This window comes from Muscardinus avellanarius (genome assembly GCF_963383645.1).
Source record: "Muscardinus avellanarius genome assembly, chromosome: 16".
NCBI classification, from domain to species: domain Eukaryota; kingdom Metazoa; phylum Chordata; class Mammalia; order Rodentia; family Gliridae; genus Muscardinus; species Muscardinus avellanarius.
In genome coordinates, this window is record NC_137802.1 from 52,454,045 (window position 1) to 52,481,807 (window position 27,763).

The 27,763-nt window shown below is 44.5% G+C and overlaps 1 protein-coding gene across 1 annotated transcript; it reads right to left on the minus strand.

The window, feature by feature from the left end:
* Positions 1-967: 967 nt before the first annotated feature.
* RETREG3 (reticulophagy regulator family member 3) lies at positions 968-27,739 on the minus strand (the record flags this gene model as incomplete). The annotated part of the gene is made up of 9 exons (XM_080713877.1): positions 968-1,428; positions 1,847-1,979; positions 2,748-2,830; positions 4,032-4,169; positions 5,563-5,647; positions 6,461-6,587; positions 7,533-7,563; positions 13,210-13,316; positions 27,501-27,739. The coding sequence occupies 9 exons, from the start codon at positions 27,737-27,739 to the stop codon at positions 968-970; spliced, it is 1,404 nt and encodes a 467-aa protein (XP_080570003.1).
* Positions 27,740-27,763: the final 24 nt, after the last annotated feature.

The window sequence follows — 27,763 nt, forward strand, 5'->3', positions numbered from 1 at the left end:
TCAAGGAGGCCCTGCCAAGTTGGGAAGCAGTTCAAAATAAAAGCAGTAAGGGAGCTGAGCGGGGAGTAAAAACAGCTGGTGCAGGAAGAGCTGGTGGCTCCTGGGATGAATGCCACAGAGCCACTTGTAAAGTGCTACTTTGCAGTCCCCCGTGGAATTACTGCTTCTCCAAAGGAGGAGCAGGGAAGGAAGAACACAGAAATGGGCATGGTATTGCTTTGCTCACTACTCAGACAGACCATTGGTCAAATGGAGCCAAGGGTTAGCAGCACCAAAGACAACCACACAGCTCAGAAGCTTCGGTGAGACCTCAAAATACAGAGGCATTCACGAACTCCCAGCCAGCTCACCCCTATGGCTCAAGGCGATGCAGAAGATGCCCATCCCCACATCAGGTTCACATTTTCTAAATTCACAAGCAGTATTTTGGAACACTGGGGGTCAGTGCCCAAAAAATGAGGATGGGCTAAAGGGAAAGGGAGCCAGCCTGCTCTATAGAACCAAAGGACAAGTGTGCTTTGGAAAAAAAAAAATCCTGGTCTAACAGAAAAGGATAACTCTTCTAGCTGCTGCCTGAATTTTGGGGTTCCAAGGAGGTGAGAAGAGGAGGGAAGGGATACGCTCTTCTATCAGTGAGGCCCCGAGCCCAGACCCCAAAGCAAACAGCAGCACTTCCTCAAAGGGGAACCAATATCCCTGATTACTTTGTTCCCCAAAGTACCCTCCTGAAGGAGAGAAGCCTCCCTGGGAGAGCACACTCTCGGTTCAGTGATTAAGCGCAGAAACGCACGTCCAGCTGGCAGTAGGGAATGAGTATCCTCTCTAGACAGGCCTCTGAGCACCAGCCAGGCCACCCAGCAAACAAATATAATTCAGGGGATGGAACCTGGGTTCTTCCCTTGCCCCTTAAGTGGGACGGGGAGAAGAAAACCTAAACCATGGTGACCCCTAAAAGGAGTCTATCTCTTCATTGGCTCCTGGAACTGGCAGGGTCCAGCTGATTCAGCTCCGACTGGTCCAGAAGTTCAAAGTCATCTCCCTCTGCATCTGTGTCCAGGTCTGAACTAGGTGCCCGGAGGAAGCCTCTTGTTGCTCTCCGAGGAGGGGGGCCAGAGGGGCCTCCTGGCTGGGCGGCTCCTGACAAGGCCAGCTGGATCATACCCTGGGAGACCAGGCTGGCAAGGTTGCTGGTGAGGTTAGACCCTACAGGCAGGGCACCAAGCAGGAGCTCCGGCAGTGCAGCCTCGTCCAGGCCGGCAGGGGGTACCTGGGGGTCCTCAGCCCCTGCTGGAGAACGGTACATCAAGCTGGGCAGTCCAATGCTTGTGTCATCCTCATCATCCAGGCCGGCGGGATCCACATTAATGGAAGGGAAGTCTGGAAGGTCTCTGGCAAAAGATTCCTCTGGATCACTGTGACCATCTAGGTCTGGGAGAATACAGGGCTGTGTGAGACATGGCTGCTTCCTGGCCCTCCTATATCCCATACCCAAAAAAGGCAACCCCACATAACCAGATTTTTCCCACCCTCGATTTCTCAGGATGAGAAACCCATGGGGGGGCTGGTTAGCTTTTCTCTTCCACGAATGGATGGTTGTGACAGTCTCCAACCAGAGATCTCCCCCTCTCTTCCTCGACTCTGCCCATGAGGCTAGAGGCCAAGGCTGCTAAGGCTGTCAGATCTTCAGAAAGAGCAGCAGTGCCACCCTGGCTGTAGCCACCCCCTCAGGCTGACCCACCCCGACTGCAGCTCAGAGCCCAGGAGAAGAGGAAGCACCTGCATCCCGTCTCTCCAGGGAAGCTGAGGCAACAGAGTCACTATCCCTCAGGTTGAAGGTTCCCCTCACCTTCAGAGCCTTCTGTTAGAGGAGTTTGGCCCCTGGAAAGATTAAATGTGCCATTATCTGTGCAGGAGACCTCAGCATCTGAGTGTTCCGAGTCTGTGATAGCCAATTCCCTGGCAACAGCAGAATCATCCAGCTTAGGAAAAGAAAAAATCGACAAGTCTGAGTTGAATATGCCATTAACAATCAGGAGCAGCCCCTAAAACTTTTATAGCTCTACTAACTTATAGGATCTCCTAAGACCATCAGTGTATCCATAAATAGATATGGACTATACTCAAAATCTTGACTCCTCTTAAGCTGTTCACCCAAAGAAAATACTTATTCATCAAAGAAAACACTCTTATTCATGTGTGTGTGTGTGTGTGTTACTGGTGATGGAACCAGGGGCATTCGACCTCCAAGCTACACCCCCAGCCCAATTTTTTATTCTTTATTTTGAAACAGGGTCTCTGAGTTGCAGAGGGCCTAAGTAGCTGAGGCTGGCTGTGAACCTGCGACACTCCTGTTTCAGCCTTCCAAATGCTGAGATTACCAAGCCAGGCTTCATCAATCACTTGAGCATAGGAAGAAACAAAACCTTGAGAACCAACTAGCTACTTATTCTTTTTTTCTTTTTGGTATTGGGGATTGAACTCAGGGGCATTCTACCTCCAAACTACACCCCCAGCCCTGTGATCCTTCTAAGCCTCCCAAGCATGGTGGCGCACGCTTGTAATCCCCCGCTTGGGATGAGACAGGAGGATCGCACTGGTTGGAAGCCAGCCTCAGCTACTTAGTGAGGATCTCAGCAACTTAGTGAAACCCTGTTTCCAAATAAAATATAAAATAGGTCTGGGAGCATGGCCCGGAGGTAGAAAGCCTCTGGGTTCCACCCCCAATACCACACACACAAAAAAAATACCTGAGGACAGAAGGCAGCAAGCTCCTCTTCACTGTCACTGTGGTTGTCCATGTGACGTTCTGGGTGTAGAGCTCTGCGGCGCACTGTATGGGAAGAGCAGAAGGCCTTGATGCATTTCCTCAAGGCAAGAAAGCCCTCTTGGAAGTCGGGCGTGGTGGCGCACACTTGTAATCCCAGCATTAAGGAGGCTGAGACTGGAGGATCACGGTTCACGGACAGCCTCAGCTATTTAGTGAGGTCCTCTGCAACTCAGTGAGACCCAGTTTCAAAGAAAAGAATAAAAAATGGGGCTGGGGGTGTAGCTCAGAGGTAGAATGCCCCTGGGTTCCATCCCCAGTACCACCACACACACACACACACACACACACACACACACAAAAGCCCTATTGGGACTTCAAAGGCAAAAAAACAGAATATAAATGAGGGCCTCTGAATGGAGCCCTAAGCCTAGGTAATAATACAGGAGGGCAAGGCTGCTGAGCCTAAGTGGCAAGGTGAGTTGGTAACACAGGAGAACACATCTCTTTCTCTACCCACTCACACATTTCTTTTCTGGTCAGATGATCAAACCACCAAGCTTGTCATCAGCTCTAAGGACAGACTCTATCAAGGTGGTAAGTGGACACTAACAGGGTAAAAGGAAATGGCCACCTTGGTTAAACTAGGGTTTTAAAGACTGATACTATTCAAGTGGCTGGCCCAGGAGAAGCTGGGTCTTAGTGACCACTTGCAGGGTTCTTAGAAGGCCAGAGCTTAATGAAACACCCAACCTGACAGAACCAAACAGAAAAATGCACACTACCACCAGTAATGTCTTCAACGGATGACCGCAGGCTGATCTGATTCTAGCCTCTGAGGTGGCAGTGTTTAACCTCTTTTGGAAGGCAGCTTTCAGTAGTGAAGAGAGTTTAGGACTGCGCTGACATTTACTAACTGAGCCTCAATTTCCTCAACTGGAGGAGGATAAAACCAGACAGTTCTCATGGTTGTTGAAAGATTAAATAAAATGACAAATGGGAACCACCAGCACTGTATCTGGATACATTCAAAGTACTTCTTCATGAAAAGCAGATACTAGGGGCATCTTTAACATCTGCCCATTATTCAACTTGGGAAAGTTTATCTCTGATTTGTTTAAATCTGGGTTTCCCTGGAATAGAATATTTCTTTTATTTACCATCCTCCCCCACTTCACCCATACCCACCCACCATGTCAGACCTATAGGCTTCACCTCCTCTTCCCCCAATGGCCAAAATGAAAGGAAGCTTCCCCATGACACTTACATTGTCTCTCTCTCTGCTTGGACATCATGTAGCCACGGACGCTGAAGTCCAGCCGCTGCAGAGCCGGCTTCAACCGCACATAGGCTCGATCCCACAGGCGATGGTACACAGCCAGGGGCCACAACAAGACCATGACAACTGAGAGGAACAGTGGCAAGATGAAGAAGGGGCTGCACAAAGCAATTCTAATTCCATTTGTATTATGTCTTTAGGACCTGGACGTGTGTGTGTGTGTGTGTGTGTGTGTGTGTGTGTGTGTCTGTCTGTCTGTCTGTCTGTCTGTCTGTCTGTCTGTCGGTCTGTCTTACTAGGGATGGAACTCAGAGGCATTGCACCTTGGAGCTATAACCTCAGCCCAGCATTTTTTGGCAACATGGTTTCACTAAGTTGATGAGCTTAAGTTGCTGAGGATGCCCTCAACCTGTGATCCTCTGGTCTCAGCCTCCCAAGTACTAGGATTACAGCCTCAGCTACATAGCAAGGCCATCCGCAATTTAGTGAGACCATGCTCAAAATAAAGAATAAAAAATAGTGTGTAGCTCAGAGGTAGAATGCCCCCTGGGTTCAATTCCCAGTACTGTAATAAAAAAAAAAAAAAATTTAAAGCCAGGGGCATGGTGGCGCACACTTGTAATCCCAGTACTTGGGAGGCTGAGACAAGAGGACCCAGCCTTAGCTACTTAGTGAGGCCCCCCCAAACTTAGTAAGACGCTGTTTTAAAATAAAGAATAAAAAATAGGGCTGGGGGTGTAGCTCAGAGGTAGAATGCCTTTAAGTTCCATCGCCAGTACCACAAAAAAAAAAAAAAAAAAAAGAACATGGGCTGGGGATATACAGCTCAGTGGTAGAGCATTTGCCTAGCATGTATGAGGTCCTGGGTCCCATTCCCAGAACTGAAAAAAAAAAAAAAAAAAAAAAAGAGCCAGGCATTGTGGCACACACTTTCAGGAGGTGGAGACCAGAGGATCACGTTTTGCGAACAACTTCACAGCTACTTAGTGAGTCCCTTTGTAACTCAGTAAAACCTGGTTTCAAAAATAAAAGACTAAAAAATAAGGCTAGGGGTGTAGTTTGGGGGTAGAATGACCCGGGGTTCCATCCCCAGCACCGCATAAAAAAAAAAAAAGACTTTATATGTGAAGAGCCTGCTATGAGTGAGAAGACATTTTCATGACACTAAACTAAGGTCTTAAAAATACAAAAGGAAGCCAGGCGTAGTGGCACACACTTGTAATCCCCGCGCTTGGGAGGCGGAGACAGGAGGATTGCACAGGTTCAAAGCCAGCCGCGTTGGCTTAAGAGACCCTGTTTCCAAATAAAAATATAAAAAGCAGGTCTGGGAGTGTAGCCCTGAGTTAGAAGGGCTCCCAGGAACCCCAGTACCACCGGAAAAAAAAAAAAAAAAGGCCACTTCTTGAAAAAGCAAGAAAACCAAAACATAAAAGTCCTCTCCACAGACCCAGAGTTAGCTGTGGTTGGAAAAGCTCTAAGCAAATTATACCTCATAAGGTGAGGTGTATGCCATACTTACGCATTGAATAGGACAGCAAGAGCCCAGGGATGTAGCGACCCAACACAGCCAAGAAGGTCAGTATCCCACAGCTCAGCAAGCAGAACTGAAAGAATCAAGAAGCAGTACTAAGTTTCTGCCATGTGGCAAGGGGCTGGGGTGGGGATGGGGTATTATGGCGGAGATGTGATTGAAAGTTCTTTATCATTTGAGTCAAGCTTGGACATATCAGAATGATTGGTGTAGCTACTTTTGCATCCAATAGTGATTTTTTTCAGGAGGAAACGGATGTTTCTTTCTATTCAAACTCATTTATTTGGTTAACCCCATACAGCTGTACCTTTCATGCCGGGAAATTGGTCTGAATAAAACTTAGCCAAAAATTCTCTCTGAAAGCAAGTGTTGGTGGTAGCTTTTGTTGTTTGTTTGTTTAAGTCAAAGCAAGAAAACAAAAGCCAAAAAATAAAACCCTACCATATATTTGGTATGACAGAGAATGCACACAAGCAAGCTTTCTTTCCCATTTTGGGACAAGAAAATAGCTTACTTTATGGGGGCGAGCAGTGTAGCTCAGTGATAGAGCACTTGCCTAACATGTGCAAGGTTCTGGGTTCAATCTCAAACATCACAGAGAACGAAAGGGAGGAAGGGAGGGAGGGAGGAAGAGAGGGAGGGAAGGAGGGAGGGAAAGAAAGAAAGAAAAGAAAATGTCCTACTCTAAGTGACAAGCATGCTGAATAATTAATCCCTTTTCTTGGTCCTAATGGTCAGTCAGAACCTCTTCTACATCTTCCTTTGTTTCTACAAAACCTACATCTTTTCTTTCTTAAGTGATGATATATAGTAAAGGAGCTATTTCAGTTTAGCATGAACTGAACTCAGAAGCCACAGATGAAAGTGAAAAAGGGAAGAGTCTTACCTTGCCTGGGTTTTGCTTTTTGAAAAGCAAAAGATTCCTTATGAAAATGGTCCCACTAACCCAGACTTCAGCTACATGGTGGCAGAGCTCGGGCACGCTGAGCAACCGAGGGTGCACAAAGCCCCAGCTATGGGAGAGAGAAGGGGGAGCTGTGAAAGGAGGGTGTTAAAGGATCCCCCCGTCTTGCTGTGCAGGCAGCCAGTGCTTCTGAGTCTAAACAGGGGCTGGGGAGTCACTAGTCCCAGGTGCACTAGAGGTGAAGCATGACTTTATTCTCAGCTCACCAGGTTGAAACTTGAATTTAGGGACGAGGAGGGCAAACTTGTTCTGCCAACTCCGCCCTATGAGCCAACAGCCCAATCCACATGTGTAAACCTGCCACCAGCTGCACAGCCCTTTGTGCTTAGAAACATTTTCTTCCCAGCGTTCGAGACCATTGCAATTCACTGTGGTTGCAATCCAGGGACCCAAGCAAAGAACAGTCTGACTTAAACTATGGCTGCTGGGGAGGGAGCAGGGCAGAAGTGGTGAGTGTGCCCCCAGAGAAAAAATAAAACGCAAAATCAAAATAAACTGTAGCAGAGAAAATTCCTTGGGCAAAACACACAGGGTGGGTGAACTGAGTAATGAAAGCAGTAGCTCTAAGACACAGAGGAATCTTTGGCATTGGCTTGCTGATGCCAGGAACCAATGTGTTTTCTGACCAAGAACTTTAAATAGCCAGAGGTCACAGAAAACACTAAATGCCCTGGCTTAAAAGCCAGGAGACAAAGAGGCCATTGCTTTTAACTTTTCACACTGGGGCTGAATAATGCAGCTAATTCCCTGGCATGTCAGGTTATGGGGCACTGTAATGCTTTCTCTTCAGAAACTTATAAAGATCAGAGCATGAAGGACAGCCATCTCAACACATTGCTGCTTAAATTTTAGGACTGTTAAAATGATTATTTGGAACAGGGTAGGTTTTCAGCTTATACTGTATGTCCAGAACATGAGGTTAACAACATGTAACCAAAATATTACAAGAAAATCAATCAGAGCAACAAAGAGGGACTTAATTAGCGTTCCATACCTCTCGTTGTCTAATGCGCCGGGTCTTGGCACTACAATATTAAAACAAACACCAGCATTAGTTGGTAGGAAAAACTACACATGAAATGGTTAGGCTGTTGGTCTGACAGCTCAAGTTTTAATAGATTTGGGGAAAAGAAAACAGTAATAGCCAATAAAAAGGAGACACGTGTTATTCTGCCAGAATTAGAGAGCTCTGGGACAAGGGAAAAACAGCTAAGCCTGTTCAAACAACAAGGCCTGTGTCTGCTCAATTCTGAGAGGGGCTTGAGAGGTAAGGTCCAAATAAGCCACTAGAATACCTTTAATTGCCTCAGCAGAAAGCCAGGATACACGACAAAAACGGTCCACCCACCCCTTGAGTGTGTCTGGGTTGCTCACACAGGTGTGCCAGGCCACAGAAGCATGTTGTAACTACAACTACTCTAAACACCTGCCTATTCACTTTTTGATGGTACTAGGGATGGAACCCAGGGGCATTCTACCTGCTCTACAACTCCAGCCCTATTTTATTCCTTTAATTAATTAATTAATTAATTAATTTTTGCAGTACTGGAGATGCAACCCAGGGGCATTCTACCTCTGATCTACACCCCCCCCCAGCCCTATTTTTTAGTTTGAAAAATGGTCTCATTGAATTGCAAAGGGCCTCACTAAGTAGCTGAGGCTGCCAGCAAACTGTGATCCTCCTGTCTCAGCCTCCCAAATGCTGGGATTACAAGTGTACGCCACCACGTCCGGCTCTGGCTTTATTCTTTTATGTTGAAACAGGGTCTCAAAATAAATTGCAGACTGGCCTCATATCTGTGATCCTTCTGTCTCAGCCTCCCAAGTACTGGGGTTACATGTGTGCGGCACCATGCCTGGCTCTGTCTGTTCATTTTAAAGAGAGGCCCAGAGCTGGATGTAGTGGTGCATGCTCGTAATCCCTGCACTTGGGAGGCTGAGACAGGAGGATCACACAGGTTCAAATTCAATCTCAGCTACACAGTGAGGCTCTCAGCAACTTAGTGACATCCTGTTTCCAAATAAAATATTAAAAAATAGGTCTGGGAGTATAGCCCATAGGTAGAAGGCCCCTGGGTTCCACCTCCAGTACCACAAAAAAGCAGAAAAACTAAATGATTCCTTGAAATCTCTACAACATAGAATGGGAATATATTTAAAAGCTGTATACTCTGGTTTAAATATTCTGGTAGCTGGGTGTGGTGGCACACCCTTGTAATCCCAGTACTTGGGAGGCTGAGACAGGAGTATCACAGGTTCACAGCCAGCCTCAGCTACTTAGTGAGGTCCTCTGCAACTTAGTGAGACCTGTTTCAAAATAAAAAATAAAAAATAAAAAATAGGGCTAGGGGGTATAGCTCAAAGGAAGAATGCCCCTGGGTTCAATCCCCAGTATCACACACATACACACACACACACACACACACACACACACACACACACACACCAAAAAAAACAAAAAACAAAAAAAAAAACACCCTAAGCTGAGCATGGTGGTGCATACTTATTACACCAGTACTTGGGAGGCCAAGAAAGGAGTATCCCGGGTTCACAGCCAGCCTCAGAAACCTCGAGAGGCCTTCTGCAACTTAGCAAAACCCTATTTCAAATTAAAAGAATAAAAGAGGACTGGAGGTGTAGCTCAGAGGTAGAATGCCCTGGGTTCCATCTTAAGTACCACCAAAAAAAAACCCCAAAACCTTTATCAATCCTCCTCATTCACACCTCTACTTGAACCAACTCCGACTGTCTTTACCTGTGTCTGCTGATTGTATGTCACTCTCCTACCTATTTATTTATTTATTTACTTACTTACTTACTACTTACTTATTGTGGAGTGGGGATTGAATCTAGGGGCATTCTACCTCCAAGCTACACTCCTAGCCCTACTTTTTATTTTTTTTAATTTTATTTATTTATTCTTTGCAGTACTGGGGATGGAACCCAGGGGCATTCAACCTCTGAGCTACATCCCCAATATTGGAATTACAAGCATGCGCCACCAAGCATGGCTCTCACCTAGCTTTATATTACTGGTGCTGGCCTCAAACCTATGATCCTGTCTCAGACTCACAAGTGCTGGGATATTTATTTGTTTGTTTATTTATTTATTTAGTAGTACTGGAATGAAACCCAGGGGCATTCTACCTCTAAGTACATCCTCAGCCTTATTTTATTCTTTTTTTTTTTTTTTTTTTTTTGCGGGTTTAGAGATGGAACTCAGGGGCATTCGACCTCTGAGCTACACCCCCTGCCCTATTTTTATTCTTCATTTTGAAACAGGGTCTCACTAAGTTGCAGAGGGCATCACTAAGTAGCTGAGGCTGTCCGCAAACCATGATCCTCTGATCTCAGCCACCCGAATGCTGGAATGACAAGCATGTGCCACCACGCCTGGCTTCCTATTTTATTCTTTGATTTTGAAACAGAAATCCAATAAATTGCAGATGACCTAAGTTCCTAAGGCTGGCCCTGAACAGTGAATCCTCCCATCAGTCTCCCAAGTACCGAGATTATAAGCATGGACTACCTTGCCTGGCTAGGTGCTAGGATTATAAGGACATGCCACTACACCCAGCTTCTCTCCTACCTTTAAAATGCCAGAGTCAGTTGGGCGTGGTGACGGACACTTGTAATCCCAGTGCTTGGGAGGCTGAGACAGGAGGATCACACAGGTTTGAAGCCAGCCTCAGCTACTGAGTAAGGCTCTCAGCAACTTAGTGAGACCTTATTTCCAAATAAAGTATAAAATAGGTCTGAGAGTATAGCCTAGAGCTAGAGAAATTCCCGCGTTCCCCCCCCTAATACCACACACACACACAAAAAAAAAAAAACCCAAAGTCAAACTGGGTATGGTGGCACACACCACACACTAGCCTCAGCTACTTAGTGAGGCCCTCTACAACTTAATGGGACCCTGTTTCAAAATAAAGAACAAAATAAAGTGGGTACAGCTCAAAGGTAGAATCAAACCACTTTGTTTTTTTGTGGGTTTTTTTTGTGTGTGTGGTACTGGGGGTGGAACCCAGAGGCTTTCTACCTCCAGGCTATACTCCCAGACCTTTTTTATATTTTATTTGGAAACAGGGTCTCACTAAGTTGCTGAAAGCCTCACTAAGTAGCCGAGGCTGGCTTTGAACCCGTGCGATCCTCCTGTCTCAGCCTCCCAAGTGCTGGGATTACAAGCGTGCGCCACCACGCCCGGCTCAAACCACTTTGTTTAATCACCAGTAAAACACACACACACACACACACACACACACACACACACACACACACACAGAATAAAAATAGGGCTGGGGGTGTAGTAGTTTGGAATTAGAATGCCCAAGTTCAATCTCCAGTTAAAATAGATTAAAAAAAAGCTGGGCGTGGTGACACACGCAAGCTTGTAATCCCTGCGCTTGGGAGGCTGAGACAGGAGGATCACACAGGTTCGAAGCCAGCCTCAGCTGGCTTAAGAGACCTTGTTTCCAAATAAAATATAAAATAGGTCTGGGAGTATAGCCCGGAGGTAGAAGGCCCCTGTGTTCCATTCCCAGTACCACCAATAAAAGAAAAAAAAAAAAAGATAAAAATAAGATAAAATAAAATGCTTGTAATCTCAGTACTTGGGAGGCTGAGACCTAGGATCCCAGGTTTGAGGACAGCCTCAGCAGGCAGTAAAACACTAATCAACCTAACAAAATCCTGTTTCAAAATAAAAAGTAGACCTGGGCATGGTGGCACACACTTGTAGTTTTTTTTTTGGTAGGTCTGCGGATGGAACCCAGAGGCATTTGACTTTCAAGTTCACCCCCTGCCCTATTTTTCATTCTTTATTTTGAAACAGGGTCTCACTAAGTTGCGGAGGGACTCACTAAGTAGCTGAGGCTGTCCTTGAACCGCAATCCTCCAGTCTCAGCCGGGTTGAGGACAGCCTCAGCTACTTAGTGAGGTCTTTTGCAACTCGGTGAGACCCTGTTTCAAAAATAAAGAATAAAAAGTAGGGCTGGGTATAGCTCAGAGGTAGAAGGCCCCTAGGTTCCATTCCCAGTACTGCAAAAACTAAAAAAAAGAAAAAATAGCTAGGGGTATAGTTCAGACGTAGAATGCCCCTGGGTTTTACCCCTAGTACAAAAAACACCAAAAAATATACATTTTCTCTCTACTTGCCCAAATATTTTGCTTCATTTAAGGCTTATGCTAGGGCAAAATACATAAATTTATCAATCACAGACCTCACCGTGACACTTTTGATTATGTAGGTTCAATCTTTGAAAAAAGAAACCATATCAGCCAAGTAAGACTTGTAGATAGAATGCCCTCTGGTTCAATTCCCACTACAAAAAAAAACAACCCCAAACTAAAACCATATCTTTGGGTACTTTCCATAGTCTTAATTCCTAATTTAGTGCTTTGTGAATAAGCAGTTTCTTTCGCTTTCTTTCCTTGCTTCCTTTATTTCTCTTTTTCCTTGTACTGGGAATGAATCCAGGAATATTCTACCTTCAAGCTATACCTCTAGCCCTATTTCTTTTTCTTTTTTTTTTTTATGGTACTGGGAATGGAACCCAGGGACACTCTACCTTTGAGCTACACATCCCCAACCCTACTTTTCATTCTTTTATTTTGAAACAGGGTCTCACTGAGTTGCAAAGGGCCTCACTAAGTAGCTGAGGCTGTCCACAAACCCGGATCCTCCTGTCTCAGCCTCCCAAATGCTGGGATTACAAGTGTGTGCCACCACGCCCAGCTTCTAGCCCTATTTTTTAAGTCTTTATTTTGAAACAGGATCTTATTAAGTTATGGAGGCCCTCACTAAGTAGCTGAGGCTGGCTGCTAACCTGAGATCCTCCTGTCTCAACCTCCTAAGTATTGGAATTACAAGGTGCACCACCATGCCCGGCTTATGAATAGCAATTAAAAAGAAATTCTTTTTCTTTTTTTAGTGGTGCTGGGGATTGAGCCCAGGGGCATTCTAACACTGAGCTATACTCCCAGCCCAATTTTTTATTCTTTATTTTGAAACAGGGTCTCACTAAGTTGCGGAGGGCTCCATTAAGTAGCTGAGGCTAGCCGAGAACCTGCAATCCTCCTGTTTCAGCCTCCCAAGTACTGGGATTACAAGTGTGTGCTACTATGCCCAGCTTAAGATTTTTTTGTGTGTGTGTGTGTGGCACCAGGGATGGAGCTCAGGGGCATTCTACCACCAAGCTACATTCCCAGCCTTATTTTTCATCCTTTATTTTGAAACAGGGCCTCACTAGGTAGCTGAGGCTGTGAACCTGTGATCCTCCTGTCTCAGCCTCCCAAGTACTGGGATTACAAGTGTGTGCCCACACCTAGCTTGGGATAAATTGATGGTATCTCAGTAAGGATGTATATTCAATAAAGAGTTTTATTTTAAAACATCTCAAGGACTACTTATTCCTCAGCTAATTATGTTCCCAAGAGTAACTTAGGTGATGGGTACAGATTTCCTGAATTTAGTAGCAATGGGAAAGGCAAACTTCAGCAGTATGCCCATGATAGGTCAGAGGCCTTTCAAGTGTCTCCTGAAACAAATAATTTAGACTTCAAAGAGAGTCCCCAGCACCACACATCCCATCAAAAGTCCCCCAAAACTAAAGGCAAAAACCACAGAAAACACCCTTCCCAGTTTAGATTGTTCTAAATGCTGCTGAACTCACCTTTGATCTCAGGCCAGATTTTGCTCTTCCACTGATCAACACAAACAATGATCATCAAGCCAAATGCAAGTAAAAACACAAGACGAAGGGACGTCAGCGCAAAGAACCTACAGAGAAGGAACAGAAGGAAGGTCACTAACCAAGTAAGCTAATTTCAGAACAGAAAATATGTGCACTACAGGCTCTGTGGTAAATGAACTGAGTTTTAGTTTTTTGCTTTTTTGCAGGTCTGGGGATGGAACCCAGAGGCATTTGACCTCTAAGCTACACCCCCTGCCCTATTTTGTATTTTTATTTTGAAACAAGAGTCTCACTAAGCTGCAGAGGGCCTAAGTAGCTGAGGCTGTCCGCGAACCGTGATCCTCCGGGCTCAGCCTCCCGAATGCTCAGATTATAAGCGTGCGCCACCACGCCCAGCTAAGTTTTACATTTTTGTTCTGACACTAACTAGTTACATGCCTTGGGTAATCATTTATACTTTCTGGACCTTGGTTATTTTTTCCATGGACAGAGATAACTTGCTTCTATAAATGCAAGGGATGAGAACAAATAACTTCTTAAAGCCCCATTCAACTTTTGAGTCTATGATTCTATTAACTTCAGGGAGAATTCATACCTGATAGCCAATTTTGAACACAAAACTTTTCCTACCAAATTAGAATCTAATATCAGGTAAAGCATGTGCATAGCCAGGAGTGGTGGCCCATGCTTGTAATCCCAGTACTTGGGAGGCTGGGACAGGAGAATTATGCAGGTTTGAGGCCAGCCTCACCTACTTAGTGAGGCTTTCACCTATTTCCAAATAAAATATAAAATAGGTCTGGGAATGTAGCCCAGAAGTAGAAGGCCCCTGGGTACCACAAAAAAGAAGAAAAAAAAATCAAGCCGGGTGTGGTGGCGCACGCTTGTAATCCCAGCATTCGTGAGGCTGAGACCGGAGGATCGCAGTTCTAGGACAGCCTCAGCTACTTAGTGAGGCCCTCTAAAACTTTTCAAAATAAAAAAATAAAAAATGGGGTAGGGGTGTAGTTCAGAGGTCAAATGCCCCTGGGTTCCATCCCCAAACCCACACACACACAAAAAAAATGCATGTGTGTATGTGTTTTTTTGTGTGTTTGTGTGTGTGAATGTATGATGGCCTGTGCTTATGATCCCAGTATTTGGGAGGCTGAGAAGAGAGAATCACATGTTTGAGGCCAGTCTCAGTAACTTAGCAAAATTCTCAGCAAAGTAAGATCCTGCTACAAAAAATTAAAAATAAAAGGGCTAGGGATATAATTTGGAAGTAGAATGCCCCTGGGTTTACTCCCCAATACCAAAAAAAAAAAAGTAAACTGAATTCAGTAAGCATATTAAAAGAATTATACCCTATGACCAAATGGGATTGATTTCAAACACTACAAAGCTCAACACACAGAAACCAGCAAATATGCTGGGCGTGGTGGCGCACACTTGGAATCCCAGCACTCAGGAGGCTGAGACCAGAGGATCGTGGTTTGCTGACAGCTTCAGCTACTTACTGACGCCCTCTGTAACTTAGTGAGACCCTGTTTCAAAACAAAGAATAAAACCCAGGCGTGGTGGCGCATGCTTATAATCCCAGCACTAGGGAGGCTGAGACCAGAGGATTGTGGTTCACGGACAGACTCAGCTACTTAGTGAGGCCCTCTGCAACTCTGTAAGACCTGGTTTCAAAATAAAGAATAAAAAAGGGGAGTGGTGAGTTAGCCTGGACCACCCTCCCCCCTCATGCCATTTGGACATGGGACTTTAACTATTTTCTGTATTTCTATCTTTTTAATAAACTTCTTTAAATCTTAAAAAAAAAAAAAAGAATAAAAAATAGGGCAGGAGGTGTAGCTCTGAGGTCAAATGCCCATGGGTTCCATCCCTGGACCCCCCCTCCCCCAAAAAAAGGAAAAAAAAGAAAAAAAAAAAGAAGGCAGGGGGTGTAGCTTGGAGGTAGAATTCCCCTGGGTTCCATCCCCAGACCCACAAAAAAAAAAAAAAGAAAAAGAAAAAGAAAAAAGAAACCAGCAAGTATAATAAGGCCACTAAGTTGTGGAGGGCCTCATTTAAGTTGCTAAGCCTGCCCTGTCTCAGCTTCCCAAATACTAGGATTACAAGTGAGCACTTACCTGGCTTTTTTTTTTTTTCTTTGTGGTACTGGGGAGTGAATCCAGGGGCATTCTACCTCTGAGCTACATCTCCAACCTTATTTTTCGGTCTTTATTTTTTAAATAGGTCTCACTAAGTTGCTGAGGCTGGCTGCAAACTAGCAATCTTCCTGTCTTGGCCTCCCTCTTCACTCCCTATTTCCCTCTTTTTTTTTTTTTTTTTTTTTTTTTTAGTGGTACTGAGGATTAAACCCAGGGCCAATCTACCTTTGAATTACACCCTCAGTTCTACTTTTTATCTTAACTTTGAAACTTTATTTTGAAATAGAGTCTCACTAAATTGTAGAGGATATCACTAAATAGCTGAGGGTGGCTAAGAACCTACGGTCTTCCTGTCTCAGTCTCCCAAGTACTGGAATTATAAGCCTGTGCTATCACGCCCAGTAGCTATTAACTTTTTTTTTTTTTTTTTTTTTTTGGTGGTACTGGGGGTAGAGCCCAGAGGCTTTCTACCTCCGGGCTATACTCCCAGACCTTTTTTATATTTTTATTTTGAAACAGGGTCTCACTAAGTTGCTGAGAGCCTCACTAAGTAGCTGAGGCTGGCTTCGAACCTGTGCGATCTTCTTGTCTCAGCCTCCCAAGCACAGGGATTACAAGCGTGCGCCACCACGCCCGGCTGAGCTATTAACTTTTAAATTTAAGTGTCTTAGTATATGCTGTCATACTACTTTCCAAAAAAAGCTGTCAAATTTATGTTCCTATCAGTTATATGCCCATGTTTTTAAAAACTCAATAAAGCCAGGCATGGTGGTGCACGCCTATAATTCCAGTCCTTGGGAGGGTGAGATAGGAGGATCACAGATCTGAGACCAGCAATTCAACGCCACAATCACCAACCCACTGAGACCCTATTTCAAAACAAAAAATGAAAATGGGCTCAGAGGTAGAGTGTCTCTGTTTTCAATCCCCAGTACCACAATAAACAAACAAAACCTTTTGTGTATGTGTGGTACTAGGAATCAAACTCAGCGGCATTCTACCACTAGCTACACTTACATCACTATTTCATTTTTTATTTTTAAACAGGGTCTAAATAAGTTGCAGAGGAGCTCACAAGATTGCTGAAGCAAGCCGTGAACTTGTGATCCTCCTGTCTCAGCCTCCAAAATATTGGGATTACAAGTGTAATCAAACAAAAATGAGCGGAGTCAGGCAAAGTGTACCTGTAATCCCAGAGACTCAGGAGGTTTAGAGAGGAGGATCACAAGTTCAAGGCCAGCCATGACAATTAAGCAAGACTCTGTCTCAAAATACTTAATAAAAGATGGAGGGGCAGGCGTGGTGGTGTACGCTCCCTCGTAATCCCAGTATTCAGGAGTCAGAGATCTCAGAGATCGGAGGATTGTGGTTTGTGGACAGCCTCAGCTACTTAGTGAGGCCCTTCACAACTCAGTGAGACCCTGTTTCAAAAATAAAAGAACTAGCAGGAGTGGTGGTGCATGCTTGTAATCCCTGCATTCAGGAGGCAGAGACTAGAGGATCACAGTTCACGGACCGGACTGCCTCAGCTACTGAGGAAGCAAGGCTCTTCACAACTCAGTGAAACCCTGTTTCAGAAAATAAAAAGACTTAAAAACAGAACCAGGAGTGTAGCTCGGTGGTAGAATGCTTCTGGGTTCCATCCTCAGTACTGCAAAAATAAATAAATAAATAAATAATAAAAATAAATAAATAAAAGGACTAAAATATAGGGCTGGGGTGTAGTTCAGAAACAGAGGTAGAATGCCCTTGGGTTCAATTCCTGTCCCCCCCCCCCCACACACACACACGATGGAGGGATGCAAAAAATGAGGAAAAAAGAAAATAATATGTAAAAATTAGTAATCCAATACGATTTATATTTGAATTATTTCTAGAAAAGAGTGAAAATTTATAGTTCCTCAATTTTTTCCCCCTCTTTTTTGGTAGTACTGGGGGTGGAACCCAGAGGCTTTCTACCTCCGGGCTATACTCCCAGATGTATTTTATATTTTATTTGGAAACAGGGTCTAAGTTGCTGAGAGCCTCACTAAGTAGCTAAGGCTGGCTTTGAACCTGTGCGATCCTCCTGTCTCAGCCTCCCAAGAGGGGGGGATTATTCTTTATTTTTGAAATAGGGTCTCACTAAGTTGCTAAGAGCCTCACTAAGTAGCTGAGGCTGGCTTCAAACCTGTGCGATCCTCCTATCTCAGCCTCCCAAGCGTGGGGATTACAAGCGTGTGCCACCAAGCCTGGCTTTTTTCCCCTTTTTTTAATTTTTTTTTTTTTTTTTTTGGTGGTACTGGGGTTCCTCGAAGCCCTTCTACCTCCGGGCTACACTCCCAGACCTATTTTATATTTTTGAAACAGGGTCTCTTACACCAGCGCAGCTGGCTTCGAACCTGCGCGATCCTCCTGTCTCTGTCCTAAGTGCAGGGATTATAAGCATGCGCCACCACGCCCAGCTTTTTTTTTCCTTTTTTGATCTTTTTTCACTTTATTGAGGCCTAGCAATTGTCAAGCCCTTAGACAAGCAATCTGGTGTTAGTTTGTGACAGTGATAAATAATGACTACACAGCTATGTTTCATCAGAGAAGTACTATTTCTAGGTACTGTCTAGGATCCTTTGTTGTTACAGAGGAAGCTCATTGCAATGGCACTTCAGAACAAGGCATCCCATCCTATAGGGACAGTAAGCTCAATATTGTACAGCACTGTTACTGTGTGCTTAATGAGCTGGTCCCTGGTCAACTAAAAGAAAAAAGTTAACCCAATCTAGGTCATATAATGATAGCTATTGCTTGCATAAAAACAAATAAAACCTACTAGCTGCTAATGATCTACCCATAAGCTAAAGGAGAGAAAGTACCCAACCTTACAATTAAGACAGATAAAAATGGAAGGTAAAGACAGGCAAAGTTAACCAAGACATCTTGGCAATCTTCTTGGCTACCAACACCAACAAAAACCCTTCAGAGCCGGGCGTGGTGGCGCACGCTTGTCATCAGGCAGAGACAGGAGGATTGCGCAGGTTCGAAGCCAGCCGTGCTGGCTTAAGAGACCCTGTTTCCAAAAATAAAAAAATTGGTCTGGGAGTGTAGCCCGGAGGTAGAAGGGCTTCCAGGAACTCCAGTACCACCAAAAAAAAAAAAAAAAAAAAAAAAAAAAAAAAAAACCCACAAACCTTCAGAGAGGAGAAAGACTGATTTAATTTAAAGCTGGATGTGGCTTGTAATCCCAGTACTTGGGAGGCTGAGACAGGAGGATCACACAGGTTCAAAGCCTCAGCACTGAGTGAGGCTCTCAGCAACGCAGTGAGACCTGTTTCCAAATAATGTATTAGGTCTGAGAGTATAGCCTGGAAGTAGAAAAGCCCCTGGGTTCTACCCCCAGTACCACAACAAAATAAAATAAAGGCTGGGGGGTATAGCTCAAAGGTAAAATGCTCCTGGGTTCTAACCCCAGTAAAACATACACACACACACACACACACACACACACACACACACACACACACACACAGTTTAGCCGTGGTGGTATATGCTTATAACTCCAGTACTTGGGAGGCCCAGACAGGAGGATTGCAGGTTCACGGCCAGTCTCAGCTACTTAGTGAGGCCCTCTGCAACTTAGTGAGACCCTGTTTCAAAATAAAGAATAAAAAATAGGGCAGGGTGATCCACGTTTGTAATCCCAGTGTTTAGAAGGCTGAAACAAGAGGATCACTGTTCGCAGACAGCATCAACTACTTAGTGAGGCCCTTTGTAATTCAGTGAGACCTGCTTTCAAAATAAAGAATAAAATATAGGGCCGAGGGTGTACTTCAGAGGTCAGTCAAATGCCCCAGGTTCCAGCCCCAGACCTGCAAGCAAAAAAAAAAAAAAAAAAAAATTAGCCAGGTATGGTGGTGCACACTTGTAATCCCAGCATTTGGGAGTCTGAGACAGGAGGATTGTAGTTCACAGACACCTCAGCTACTTATTGAGGCCCTTTGCAACTCAGTGAGATCCTGTTCCAAAATAAAGAATAAAAATAAAAATTAAAAATAGGGCTGGGGGTATAGCTCGGAGGTAGAATGCCCCTGGGTTCCATCCCCAGTACTCTGCCCCCACAAAAAAAAAAAAAAAAGAAAGAAAAAAGAAAATTTGTAATCTCAGTACTTGGGAGGCTGAGACAGGAGGATTACAGCTTGACAGCCAGCCTCAGCTACTTAGTGAAGGCCTCTGAAACTTCACTAGTTAAGACCCTGTTTCAAAATAAAGACTAAAAAATAGGACTGGTGGTGTAGCTTGGAGGTAGATTGCCCCTGGGTTAAATCCCCAGTGCTGTAAAAAAAAAAAAAAAAAAAAAAAAAAAAGCAAGAAAGAAAGAAAAGAAAAGAAAACAAGAGCTGGGCATGGTGGTGCACGCTTGTAATCTCAGCATTTGGGAGGCTGAGATAGGAGGCTATGGGTTCACGAACAGCCTCAGCTACTTAGTGAGGTCCTTTGCAATTCAGTGAGACCCTGTTTCAAAAATATTAAAAAATAGGGCTGGGAAGCCGGGCGTGGTGGCGCACGCTTGTAATCCCAGCATTTGGGAGGCTGAGACTGGAGGATTTTGGTTCACAGACAGCCTCAGCTACTTAGTGAGGCCCTTTGCAACTCAGTGAGACTCTGTTTCAAAATAAAGAATAAAAAATTGGGCAGGGGGAGCAGCTCGGAGGTCAAATGCCTCTGGGTTCCATCCCCAACCACCTCCCCCCCAAAAAAATATAGGGCTGCGGGTGTAGCTTGGAGATAGAATGCCCCTGGGTTCCATCTCCAGTACTGCAAAAATAATGAATGAATGAATGAAAGAAAGAAAGAAAGAAAGAAAGAAAGAAAGAAAGATAGATAGATAGATAGATAGATAGATAGATAGATTAGGTCTGGGATTGTAGCTCGGAGATAGAATGCCCATGAGTTCAAACCAATCCCCAGTACCAAAAAAAAAAAAAGTTTGATACAATTTTTTTTCCAGTACTGGGATCAAACCCAGGGCCTCACACCTGCTAGGCAAGTGCTTAACCACTGGGCTACCTTCACAACACTTTTTTTCAGACAGGGTTTTGCTAAGTTGTACAGAATGGCTATGAACTCCTGCCCCATCCTAAATAGTTAGGATTACAGGCATGTAGCACCACACCTTGCTTAGGCTCCCCCACAGAATACATGTTTCTACTGAAACGGGTCTTCCCTTCTATTTCCTGTCACTTACTGTTATTGTGTGTGTGGTTTGTGTTTTGTTTTTTTCCTGAAAATTGAAACCTAAGCTACAATCCTAGCTCCATCCATCCATCATCCATCCATCCATCCATCCATCCTGTGGTACTGGGGATGGAATGAAGGGCACTGTACCACTGAGTTAGATCCCCAATCTTTTTTATTTTGAAACAGGTCTTCACTAAGTTGTTGAGAGCCTCGCTAAGTTACTGAGGTTGGCTGTGAACCTGCAATCCTCCTGTCTCAGTCTCCCAAATGCTAGAATTACAGACCTGCGTCACCACGCCCAGCTATTTTTTACTTTGAAACAGGGTCTTTCTAAATTGCTGAGGCTGGCCTCAGACATGTGATCCTCCTTTCTCAGCCTCCCAAGTACTAAGATTATAGGCCTGCACCACCATACCACACCAGCTCCTACTGCTTAGTGTTGTTTGTTTGGGTACTGGGGATTGAACTCATGCACATTCTGACTTTGAGCGACATCCAGCTTGCCTCTTTCTTCCCTTTCTCCTTCCTTTCTCTTCTTGTGGTACTGGGGATTGAACTCAAGGGCATTCTACCTCCGGGCTATAACCCCAGCCCTATTTTATTCTATATTTTGAAGCAGGGTCTCACTAAATTGGGGAGCGCCTCACTAAATTCCTGAGGTTAGCCACAGACCTGTGATCCTCCAGTTTCAGCCTCACAAATTGGTGGGATTACAAGGGCATCACCACACCCTGCTCCACCCAGCCCTTTTTATTTTTGCTTTGAAACAGGATCTCCCCAAGTTGCTACAGTTGCTGAGAGAGGAAGATCTCGGGTCAGTCTCAGCCTCCCAAGAACATCACTCCCAGCCTTACTAGTGTTTTTTTTACTCAAATTCTAACCTCTTAAATCAGAATTGCTGACTACCCTTAATCACTTCTCAGGTCATTAAATTTTGGAGGTTTTGTTTTCAGGGAGAGAACAAACATCTTTTACTGTTTATTCATTTATTTATTTTTCATTTGTGAGCAAAACATGTTCTAAATGACCCCCCAGAAGTACAGTACTGCTAAATCAGACTACTGACTGTAAAAGCAGTTCCCAAAATGGAATCAGCTCCTGAATTGAATTCAAAAATATCTCAATTCAAAGACCATCTAGTCCTTTTTTTTTTTTTTTTTTTTTTGCAGGTCTGGGGATGGAACCCAGGGGCATTTGACCTCCAAGCTACATCCCCTGCCCTATTTTTTATTCTTTATTTTGAAACACGGTCTCATTAAGTTGCAGAGGGCCTCACTAAGTAGCTGAGGCTGTCCTCAAACTGTGATCCTCCGGTCTCAGCCTCCCTAATGCTGGGATTACAAGAGTGTGCCACCATGCCTGGCTCCCATCTAGTCTTAAAGAACATTAAAACCAGAAAGGAGTTCAGCAGTCGTCCAGCCTTTCTTGAACCATAAGTTCTTCAAGGAAGTGGGAGGAGGGAGCTTGAGGTTTCCACACATTTCCAGTACTAATTTACCCTTCCCTACTGCCTATGAGTCAAACCAAAAAGTTACTAGAACCTGTTCTTTTTTGTTCCTGTCAGGACATACTCTTGCTGACTCTCATATTTTTCTCCCAAATCATTCATTTAGATGGGGCTGAGCTAATAAAAATACAAGCAATTAGATAGGAAAGTCTGATATTTCTATTATTATCCTAGAAATAACAGAACAGTGGCCAGAAATAATCTAGGATAGAAGACCTCTGACATGGCCAACTAAAAGAAAGAAAAAAGTCAAAGCCTCAGATTATTATGGTGACACACTATATATACTAATTTCTCTTATTTACCTATTATTTTAAGACGTAAGGGGGCAGCCGGAAGTGGTGGCACAGGCTTGTAATCCCAGCCTTCGGGAGGCTGAGACCGGAGGATCGTGGTTCATGGACAGCCTCAGCTACTTAATGATGCCCTCTGCAAATCAGTGAGACCCTGTTTCAAAATAAAGAATAAAAAAAAAAAAAAAATAGGGCAGGGGGTGTAGCTCAGAGGCCAAATGCCCCTGGGTTCCATCCCCAAAACCCACAAAACAAAATAAAAAGATGTAAGGGGGCATATTCACAGGTACAGAAAAACCAGGAATGAAAATATATAGAACACTGAAAGTTAAGACTACCTAGCTGAATTCTGATACTGGGGTTCCTGGAAGCCCTTCTACCTCCGGGCTACACTCCCAGACCTATTTTATACTTTTTTTATTTGGAAACAGGGTCTCTTAAGCCAGCGCGGCTGGCTAACTGGTTTCGAACCTGCATGATCCTCCTGTCTCCACCTCTCAAGCTCAGGGATTAGAAACCTGGGCCACCACGCCTGACTTCTAAACATTTTAAATGTCAAAGAACTAAAGAGTCGCTCTTCCACATTCTTTTTTTTTCTTTTTCTTTTTGCAGTTCAATCTTTTGGAGATTGAACCCAGGGACATTCTACCTCCAAGCTACATCTCCAGCCCTATTTTATTTTTTATTTTGAAACACGATCTCACTAAGTACCTGAGACTGGCCACCAACCTGCGATCCTCCTGTCTCAGCTTCCTAAGTACTGAGATTACAAGCATGCGCCACCACACCCAGCTACTCTTCCATATTCTGAACTGTCCTATTGAAATATCATCACTCAGCAGGGCGTGGTGGTGCACACTTGTAATCCCTGCACTTGGGAGGCAGAGACAGGAGGATCGCGCTGGCTTAAGAGACCCTGTTTCCACATAAAAAAGTATAAAAATAGGTCTGGGAGTGTAGCCCGTGGGAGTGTAGCCAGAGGTAGAAGGGCTTCCAGGAACCCTAGTACCACCAAAAAAAAAAAAAAAAAAAAGAAATATCATCACTCATCACTCATACTAAATACGATACTATTGGTATGAGAAGTCTTTCATTTTAAACTTCAAAGTACCTTCTAAGGAAGTTCATTTACCCAAATAATTGTATGAACTCCAATGCCAAACTACCCTACTGTATCTGTACCCCTCAAGCTCTGCCTGCTCTCTATAAGTGGCATCTTCAACTGTTCTTTCAGTCTCAAGTCACACTCCCATTTTGCTGTATCTTTACCTCCACCTTCTTAATGAGTGATGAGACTGTAACAACAGTAACTGTGCCCTGGATACACGGCAGGCAAGCTACCAGGAAATGCCAGAGAGAAAGACAGACAAGACAGCAGTGCTTTAAGACACGCAGGGTACACTAGGGGGTTCTGAGTGATAGTGTAAATATAGCATATCGGTGACCTTAAGTATATACTGTGGAGGGCTAGCAAATTAAAGCTCATTACAGTGTACTTAGAGATATGTTCTAGTCAGAGCAGCTCCTTATATGTAGACCTCAACCCTACATTCTACGAACTGGTCTAATGAGGATCAACTTTCTTCCTAAGGGTTACTAAATGCACTGTGGAAAATTAAATTTTGACTGGATAAGTATTCCCGAATGAGGTGCTATAGTTAAGGGGTTTTGTTTGTTTGCGGTACTGGGGGTTGAATCCAAGGGCATTCTTCCACCAAGCTACACCCCCTGCCCTATTTTTTATTCTTTATTTTGAAACAGGGTCTCACTAAGTTGCAGAGGGTCCCACTGGGTAGTTGAGGCTGGCTGTGAACCTGCGATTCTACTGTCCCGGATTCCCAAGTACTGGGATTACAAGCATGAACCACTACACCCTGATAGTTCAAGGTTTCTGACTGAGCAATGGTAGGAAAGTTGTACCAGAGTGTCAAGGAAGAAGCATTACCACAAATGGGTGATGAGCCCGGCATGGTGGCACGTGCCTGTAATCCCATAATTTGGGAGGCTGAGACAAGAGGATTGCAGGTTCACGGCCAGCCTCTGCAATCTCATTAGGCCCTCTGCAACTTAAGTGAGATCCTGTTTCAAAATAAAACAGAGTCGGGCATGATCACAGAGCTTGGGGAGCTGAGACAGGAGGATCACATGGGTTTAAAGCCAGCAACTTAGTGAGCCCCTGTTTCCAAATAAAGTATAAAATAGGTCTGGGAGTATAGTCTGGAGGTAGAAAAGCTCCTGGGTTCCATCCCCAGTACCACAAAAAAATTAAAATTAATTAATTAGTTAATAATAAAACAAAAAAAGCCGGGCCTGGTGGCACACGCTTGTAATCCCCGCGCTTGGGAGGCGGAGACAGGAGGATCGCGCAGGTTCGAAGCCAGCCCCGCTGGCTTAAGAGACCCTGTTTCCAAATAAAAATATAAAAAATAAGTCTGGGAGCTTAGCCCGGAGGTAGAAGGGCTTCCAGGAACCCCAGTACCACACAAAAATAAAAAAATAAAATAAAATAAAAGGGGCTGAGGGTACAGCTCATAGGTAGAATACTTCTGGGTTCAATCTCCAGTATCATAAAATAAAATAAAATAAAATAAAATAAAATAAAATAAAATAGCCAGGTAGGGTGGTGCACACTTGTAATCTCAGCATTTGGGAGGCTGAGACAGAAGGAATGTACTTTGGAATCAGCCTCAGCTACTTAGTGAGGCCTTTTGCAACTTAGTGAAACCCTGTTTCAAAATAAAGAATAAAAAATAGGGCTGAGGGTCCAGCTCAGAGGTAGATTGCCCCTGGGTTCCATCCCCAGTACCACAAAACAAACAAACAAATTAAGCAAGCAAACAAGCTGGGCTGTAGCTCAGAGGTCCCTTGCATTCAATTACTAGTACCACGTTAAAAGGAAAAAAAAGTGATGAATGTAGTAGGAAATTTGTTCGTTTCTGTTGTTGTTTTGGGATTGGAGATTGAACAGGGTGGTGACATTTTACCTCTAAGCTACAACCCCAATCTTTTTTATTTTGAAACAGGGTCTTGCTATGTTGCTGAGGGTCTTGCTAAGTTATTAAGGCTGGCCTCGAATCTGCAATCCTCCGGTCTCTGTTTCCCAAGTATTAGGATTACAGGTGTGTGCCGCTGAACCTGGCTGTAGGAAACGTTTACCATCAACGTTTCTAAAAACTCTGGAAGCAAGAAATGCCAAAGACTGCTGTGACACCTCTAACCTGGATCTCCTTAAAATTGGAAGGAGACAGACTTAGTAGCTGTCTTCCAGCCAAAGAACTTGGGACTATTTACCTGCTCCAGCTCACTTAAAACTTTTTTAGATGAAGTATGTTTTCATTTTAAAATCAAGAATTTTAAGAATACAGGAAGCCGGGTGTGGTAGTGCATGCTTGTAACCCAGTATTCGGGAGGCTGAAACAAGAGGAGGATCCTGGTTTGCAGCCAGCCTCAGCTATTTTGTGAGGCACTCTGCAATTCAGTAAGAACCTTTTTCAAAATCAAAAGAATAAAAAATAGAGCTGGGAGTGTAGCTCAGAGGTAGAATGCCCCTGGGTTCAATCCCAGTTCTGGAAAACACACACACACACACACACAGAGTCTGTAATCCCAGTACCTGGAAGCTGACACAGGAATATCACAGGTTCAAGGCCAGCCTCAGCAATTTAGTGAGACTATTATCCTGCTTGAAAATAAAAATCAGACCGAAAATGGTGGGATAAACCTGTAATTCTAGTACTTGAGAGGCTGAGACAGGAAGATCTCAGGTTCAATCAGCTTTAGCAACTTAGACCTTGTTTCCAAATAAAAAAATAAAACAGGTACAGCTCAGAGGAATACTCCTGGGTTCAATCCCCAGTACAAAAAAAAAAGAAAAAAAAAAGAAAAAAAAAAGCAGAATATGGTAGCCACACTAGTAATCTCAGTACCTGGGAGGCTGAGATTGGAGGATTGTAGGTTCAAGGCCAGTCTCAGCAAATAGTGAGATTCTCATTAACCTAACAAGATCCTGTTTCTACCCTGTTTCAAAATAAAAATAATATAGGGCTGGGGATGTAACTCAGAGGTCGAATGCCCAGGGCATAAACCTCAGTGCCACAAAAACAAACAAAAAATAAAATTAAAAGAATTTTAAGGAATGATTATTTCTATCAGAAACAAAAATTGTTTCAATTATTTTGTTGTTTCAGACTTATCCAGGATAGTCTTATTTCATTCAGCTGCAGAAACCCCCCTACCCATCAGTTCCCTTGGAATTTAACCAATAATACTTCCCTAGTTATTAATAAACCCAAACTACACTTGCTGGATTCTATAAAGACCTAAGTCCACTTTGAGTGATGACAACTCAAGAGAGCAGCAGCTCCATTTCCCCAGAGCATGACACACACAGATACTTGAAGCGTATTTATAGTGCCACTTGTTCAGCTCAGGAAGATGCACACATACTCTTTGACATCCTCAATTTCTTTGCTTATACATCGTAGCAAAGGATGTCTATTCCTTGGAACGGGGAGGAGTTGCAATCCTAAGTGGCTTTAAAACGGGAGGCATATCACAATCACTATTTCATAACTGTTCCTTAAAAGTTTATAACTTTCCTTCAAATTGCAGCTTTGGCAACTCAACCCACACAGACGCTCAGACTTCACCAACTTGACTGGTGAGAGACTAACATGCTAATTCATGCTAACCGCTCAAGCTTGTTTTCTTATCACACCTATGGATACCTTCTCAAGATCTTACGCCTCTATTCCCACAGTAACTACTGAAAACTCTAGACACAGTCTTCAAACCACACTTGAGCAGACGAGGGAAGGGAGGCGACGGCTCTAAGGCGAAGCAGCGTTCCCTAACGAGGCACCACGCTCAGTGCGAGCGGCTGGGGAGGTCACGAAGCTCCTTTAGACGAGCAGGGCCAAGGGGAGGGCGCAGAAACAGCGGGGGGAACAGCTGCAGAGTCCAGGGAAGAAGTGGGGATGGAGTGGAAGGAGGTGAGGCAAAATTAGGCAGGTACAGGAAGGAGCCAGTGCAGCGAAGAAAACAGGGCAGGCGAGAGATGCAGCCCTAGAGAAACCTGACGAATTCGCGCCTTGGAAGGTTCCGAGGATCCGGTTCTCTCACCAGAAAGCCGCGTTCAAGCCCAGGCACCACAGGGCGCTGCGGGCTGGCCGCTCCCACACCAGGGCTGCCTGCACCCGGCTCAGCAGAGGCTCGTAGGGCCCCAGCACCTCCACCAGGGCCCGCTGCGCCGCCTCCACCTGCTGGTCGCGCTCCCACGAGCCTGACACAGCTCGGCGACCCCTGAAAGCGGACCCCGAAGCTGGGCCTGGGGCCGCGGCCACCCCCTCAGCCTCCGCCATCTCCCACCGGCAGCCACAACATCC